The sequence below is a fragment of the Scophthalmus maximus genome, chromosome 3 (genome assembly GCF_022379125.1).
Source record: "Scophthalmus maximus strain ysfricsl-2021 chromosome 3, ASM2237912v1, whole genome shotgun sequence".
Taxonomy (NCBI): Eukaryota; Metazoa; Chordata; class Actinopteri; order Pleuronectiformes; family Scophthalmidae; genus Scophthalmus; species Scophthalmus maximus.
The window spans coordinates 30,472,827-30,479,427 of NC_061517.1; the positions used below are offsets into that span (position 1 = coordinate 30,472,827).

Genomic DNA, 6,601 nt, shown 5'->3' on the forward strand with positions numbered 1-6,601 from the left:
ACTTTTGTGCTACTAGTATGCTGCCCTGCGTCACTAGTTGGACAAATGTTCCACTAGTTGCTAAGAAAAAGTTACAAGTAAGAGTTTTTTTTACTAGTACGGCAAAATGTCAAACTAGTACAAACAAGTGTCCATCTAGTACTGACAAAGAGCCAACTAGTACTGACAAAGAGCCAGCTAGTGGAGGACCTGATGTCTGATATCAAGGATATGGAATATATGTTGAAAAGGCTTGCCATACTTGTCAAAGGAGGAAACTGTTCAGGGATCTGGGAGCAATTGGAGAAGCTGTTTTTAATCTACACACTCTACTCAATTTGGAAATCTGGACAAAAATAAAGAAACTGTTAGAATATCTACAAAGTACTGGATTATATAAGAAGATATAGACAACTGACAGATACGTTAACAACAAACAGTGGAGGGCAGCAATACGACGTTGATGCGCCTAGTCTGCCAAACAAAAAAGGAAGAAGAAGAAGAATATCATAGAACGTGAACTTTTAATGCGTCCTCCTGCCAGTAAGTGGCGCTGTGAGTTATGAGGTTGGGCTTCAGTTTGTGTCGTTTGTTTACAGAGCAGCAACGTCTCTTGTGTTTTTCAGAGCTTAGATTCACTAAATTATAAAAGTATAATAATAGAATATTACTGTATATACGGAGCGATTGTCACTCCACTCGGGATAGCAGTTAGCTGCTTAGCCTGATAGCGGTGTTGTGTATTGTTTAGCTGCTCAGTGGCATCTTAAATGTTTGTATGCTGCGGGATTGTGTTTGACTGGTCTGACCGGCGGCTGCTGCATGGATTCAACGTTTGAGACTTTGAGGTTTATCTGTTGGAACAATTTTGGTGAGTGGACATGAAAATATCGGCGTAACTTCACTGCATTTGCTAGCGTCTGACATCGGCTCTCTGATGATAGCTAACAATGCCACTCGCCCCTGCAAACCAGTCCCAGTTGATTCGCTCCATCCAAAAGGACGAATATTATCAAACCTTCTTGAGAAACAACGCCAACGAAGCATTTCAATCACTCGCTGGTAAGTTTGTCCAAGTTTAACAAAATGGAATAATGAATCTCCTGTAGTTAGCTCAACTTTAGTCTGTAGCTTCAGGACAAACTATAGGAAAAGGAGGTGCGTTCTCTCCTCTAATCTGGATAGTTTCAAAACCCCTCCAAAATATGACACTTTCTCACTTATTAAAAAACATAACTGGGACCAATTCCCTCCTCTGTTTGGTACACGATGAGTACTGAGAGGTAGTATTTAGATTGAAGTAGACGTTTTGGTGGACTGTACAGTGTGGAAAATGAAAGTCCCACCATTTGTAAAACTGAATTAGCTTGATATAAATAATGCTGTTTACAAGATGTATGCATAGTCGAAGAGTATGAGCTATTAATTACTATCAAAAGGACATGTATTGTACACGTGTTGTTTCAAACACGTGTACAATACATATGTTTATGGGACTCATATGTCTTACCTTACCTTCCGTGAGAAGTAAATTCATATGACTAGTCGCTCTCCACTGTTGACATAAAGGGTCTATTTTTTTTGGGGGGGGGGGGTATAGTACAATTTCAATGGCATGATTGTTTTTTTTGGGGGGCAATAGTTGAGCTGATCATTCTCAGAATGAAGGCCGTGGTCTGTGCAGGACATTCAGCACTTGTTCTTAATGTTAAACTTTCTTGTTTCTTTCTTGTAGGATCTAAAAGATGGCTGGACTGGAGGAAAGAGATGGAGCTGCTGTCAGACCTTGTATACTATGGTTTAACAACCTTCTCTGGTAATTGCCGACCAAACCATCTGACTTTACTCAATGCATGTTTAACAATTGGTATCATTATAAGCACTTCTTGATTTGAGTCATCCTCCCCAGGTTACCAAACTCTGGGCGAAGAGTACGCCAGCATTGTCCAGGTGGATCCCTCTAAACGGCGGATCCCCTCCCGGGCCAGACATGGCCTCCTTGTCCTCGGTCATGCCTTCTTGCCTTATCTTCTGGACAAGTTCCTTGTGTCCCTGGAGAACGAGCTAGAGGGTGGGCAGGAGAGCCTCAGCAGTGTCAGGCGGCGGCAGGCCGCGTCCAGGGCATGGAGCCTGGAGTCCTTGCTGAAGAGGTGGATGCAGAGGGCAATGGGGCAGCTGTCAGAGTCCCAGAGGAGAGATTGCCTGCCGGCTGTGTTTGTCTTTCATCAGGGTTTGACCCTCCTGCACAGATTCCATGTGGCTCTGTTCTACCTCAGTGGCTCGTTCTATCACCTGTCCAAGAGGATGGCAGGTATCAGCTATGTAGGTGACCTTATTTCTTCTTACATAGTTTTTTTCATATTTGACAGAATATCTGTGTCTGTCCATTCAAAGAGTGGACAACACTCTTTCCTCAACAAAAAATCAACAATTATCAAATATAAATTATATTTAAATCAATGTGCTTGTGATCTATTATGTAGATTTCTAGTACTAGCCATGAAAACAAAAGCAGTTTGATTTGATAAGATAGGCAAATAAAATGTTTATTTTACTGGTTGTATTTTATACTTGCCTACATTCTAGTGCATCATGTTGTCATCAATGGGGATGTTTTTCCAAGTGGCTTTCCAGCAAGTTCAAGTGCCCTTTTATTGGGATCCCTAATGATATTGTTCACTCTAACTCCTAAAAACAAGCCACTCCTCACTGGGTTAGATATTTGCCCTAACAGCTAGCTTCCAAACTTACATACCTGCACACATACATTCCAAAACCTACACATCATACATATAATCATGTCAAAAGATAAAGGAGATGATGACAAACTCAGTCATCACAATTTTATACAGTAAACATTGTAGATTTCCCAGTGTTATAAAAGCTGTCATAACCATATAATAATAATAATAATAATAATAATAATAATAATAATATATTGGATTTATAAAGCGCTTTTCAAGCACCCAAAGCGCTCACATTACTTCTCACCACAATTTAGTTAAATATATCCTTTTTGTTGTTTTTCAGTTTCCAGTATTCCGTAACACATTTACCAACCACTGTTAGTAGGTAGTTAACTAGTTTAACATTTGACTCCAAACTGGGTCATTTTAGCGATGTATCTATCTGAAAATAACAGTTAAACATTTTTGTCTGTCACATTAAACATTTGAAACACCTCATTGAAATGCAAGAGGTTAAGAGTTTAAACACGATAACCTTCTTGAGGGTCACATCAAGAAGGTTTTGTGTTAGACTGACATAGTTTTAGCTACATGTACCTAATGAACTGACAACTGAGTATGTGTACAAGGGTAATTATGTGTCAACAACAAATATGTTTACACATCTACATTTCTAGATGCAGTGAATGCAGAAGAATGCTGTACATTTACCAAATGCATTCCAATATATGAGTTTGTAAATCCTCTGTGCAGTTCTCAGAGTGTCTGTTTGTAATTTAAAGAACATTATGATCTCAGTATGTAGCAGTGTAGTCATTTGTCCTTCTGAGAAATATTACAGTTAAATGGACTAGTAAATGGACTGCATTTATATAACACTTTTCTAGTATGATGACCACAGACTTGCTGTGTATTTGTCATGTATCCATTCACACACACACACACACACACACACACACACACACACACACACACACACACACACACACACACACAAACACACAAACAAACAAACAGGTTCAGTGTCTTGCTCAAGGACAATTTGAAACACTCTTCTTGTCTTCTTTTGTGTGTGTGTGTGTGTGTGTGTGTGTCTCTCTCTCTCTCTCTCTCTCTCTCTCTCTCTCTCTCTCTCTCTCTCTCTCTCTCTCTCTCTCTCTCTCTCTCTCTCTCTCTCTCTCTCTCTCTCTCTCTCTCTCTCTCTCTCTCTCTCTCTCTCTCTCTCTTATAGCTGCGCGTGATGGGGCTGTGCATGGTGGGGCTGGACAGCAGTGACAGGTCCATCAGGAGCAGCTACAGGCTGCTGGGGGCTGTGTCCCTCCTTCAGCTGGTCATCACTGTGTCTCTCCAGCTCAACAGCTACAGACAGAGACAGAGAGCTAGAAAGGAGTGGAAGCTCTACAGGACGCTCAGGTATATGAGCAGACCAAAGAATAAAGCTCTCCATGTACACTCAATCTCGTTTAAACGTCGCAGTAAAATTTTGGTGCTATGATTCCTGTTCTACAGTGACTATTTTAGTGTTCAAGTGTTTTGTCAGTATAATAGTGTCCTTAACAAAGTCAGGCTTCGGGTCAATTTCACTGCAATCTGGCCAGTGGATGTTGAGATCTCTCTCTCAATGTTTCCATTCATCACTAGCCATCAAGAAACATCCAGGCCAGTGCAATTACTACTGGTATTTCTGTAACTGAAGTGTTGCTGAGAAGACCTACATGAAATACATGACATAAACTCTGTCTGTGTGCAGTCCTCATTGCCTGGAGAGCTCGAGCCCCAGAGCCGCCCCCTGTATCCTCTGCCTGGAGGAGAGGAGACACCCCACCTCCACCCCCTGTGGACACCTCTTCTGCTGGGAGTGCATCACAGAGTGGTGCAACACCAAAGTCAGTGACACAAGTTACACCATGATATTTTCAATCAATAACACTCCATCTAAGCATCTCTTACCACTTACATCCCTCTCTCAGGCAGAGTGCCCCCTGTGTCGGGAGAAGTCCCAGCCTCATAGACTGGTGTACCTGAGGAACTACAGCTAGAACTACAGAGCCCCCCCCCCAGCAAAAAACTGGGTTTCCCTCTGTAAATAAAATTTCCTCTGCATACAACTATATGAAATATACTTTAGCTTCTTCAGGTTGAACCCTTGTTATTTTCATTCATTAAAGATAAATTGTTGGCTGAGAATCATCACATTTTAAATTGTCTCTGTCTGTCTTTTGTAAATATTAGTATTAAGACATTAAATGTCTTAATACTTGTCTGGTTTCCGTTTTAGGTTAGTTCAATATAAACACGGAAAATTGCAGTTGTCTGACTCTTGTTGTATGATGGGAGATCACTATTAAGTCTATAAGAATAGATCAATTCAATTTTATTTGTGTAGTGCAAAATCACAACATACATTATCTCAAGGCACTTTACACAGTGAGGTCAATATTGCAATATTACAGGGAAAACCCAACAAATCCCACAATGAGCAAGCACTTCGGTGACGAGAAAAAACTCCCTTTTAACAGGAAAAAATCTGACAGAACCGGACTCAGTTGTGGGCGGCCATCTGTCTCGACCGGTTGGGGTGAGGATAGAAATGGGGAAGAGAGGAGAGTTGGGCGGAAAGAGGGTGAGAGGAGAAATAAGAGGGAGAGGGCAGTTGTACAACCACCGCTTTGATCTCTACCAGACTGAGATAGACCTGATACTTATAATTACGGAAAAGACATCAAGACATCTCCATAGGCCATCACACATTGGGGCAGATTAACTCGGCTTCTTCCACACAGCTTCTGTGTCAAGTCACATCTAACTTATACCTGAAGAGGAATGTCAGATCTGTTACTTTATTTCTGGCATGGTTGGAATTACTCCAACCATGCCAGAAGCCACTGTAGCTACTCCCTAATACAACAAACGTAATGATTGATACAGTGGTCAATCATCAGAAGGGTATTTTTCAGTTTCAGATGTGTTATGAGTAACAGTTAAGCTGCTGTGAAATGAAGTTCATAATGTACAATAATGTTTGTTGATGAAATGAGTTTGGTGACAGCAGAGAGTGAGGGAGCCGCACACAGCTGTGGACTAACATTTTTCAAGCAGTAATATTCTGAAGATGGTCTGTATGTCTTTTGCCTCACAATTTAGAATTATAGTTGGTTAATGATGGTGGATAATTCATACATTTGGAATATCTCTATTTGTCTTAATTTCTGGAATATTTGCTGGTAGACAATTTAATGTTCTCCCCTTTTTAAAACCAGGTACATTATATAATTTCTTCACTAAATTTTCTCCAAACACAGTTGCTGTATTTTAGGTCTGTAGAGTGTTGCCAATATTTAAGACTCAATAAACAGGTTGGATTTTTGTTTCCTGTATCCTGTAAAAGATTATTCATCCAAATGTCATCAGACAGTTATGTAAATACACAGAGCAGGGGTGTGTCGTGGAATTTTGTCTATCCTCCCCTGAGAAATTGTTCAGACGAGTCTTCTCTTGCACCAAGCAAGGTCAACCTGTCTGTGGCAAAGCCAGAACAATCATCAAGTAGCTGAAGTCTCTCTCAAGGTGTCATAGTCATGGGGAGATGATGACATTACCCGAAACTAAATATACAACAGAGACCGGGAAGATGCAGATTGTCTTGGGGCGCCATACACTGACCACCAGAAATGAACCAGAAATGTCCTTGATATATACTGAGCTCTTATGATAAATACTTCTGCTTAAGACATCCATGGTTTCCGTCTCCCTGAATCAGCATCCACTCAATCAATTATTCCTTTTCAACTGGCGTCTGGCGAACAGGATTCCTCATACAACGAATGGTAGGTGCATAATTTAAAGTTTTATTCTTTAACTGCTTTGCCTAGTCTGTGTTTGACGGAATCATAAAAAAACTGAAATTTTGGCTAAAATGTATAAGTTTGAATTGG

The 6,601-nt window shown here is 40.6% G+C and overlaps 1 protein-coding gene across 3 annotated transcripts; it reads left to right on the top strand.

Annotated features, from left to right (window-relative positions):
• The first annotated feature begins 512 nt into the window (after positions 1-512).
• On the top strand, positions 513-4,868 carry pex10 (peroxisomal biogenesis factor 10). Of its 3 annotated transcripts, none has more exons than XM_035646068.2 (7): positions 514-850; positions 924-1,041; positions 1,715-1,795; positions 1,889-2,301; positions 3,898-4,079; positions 4,417-4,552; positions 4,637-4,868. In XM_035646068.2, the coding sequence occupies exons 2-7, from the start codon at positions 930-932 to the stop codon at positions 4,703-4,705; spliced, it is 993 nt and encodes a 330-aa protein (XP_035501961.1). In that variant the 5' UTR covers positions 514-850; positions 924-929; the 3' UTR covers positions 4,706-4,868. The 3 variants fall into 3 exon arrangements, with proteins under 3 accessions (XP_035501962.1, XP_035501961.1, XP_035501963.1); XM_035646070.2 differs by having other exon boundaries at positions 515-850; positions 954-1,041; XM_035646069.2 differs by lacking the exon at positions 924-1,041 and having other exon boundaries at positions 513-850.
• The last annotated feature ends 1,733 nt before the right edge of the window (positions 4,869-6,601 follow it).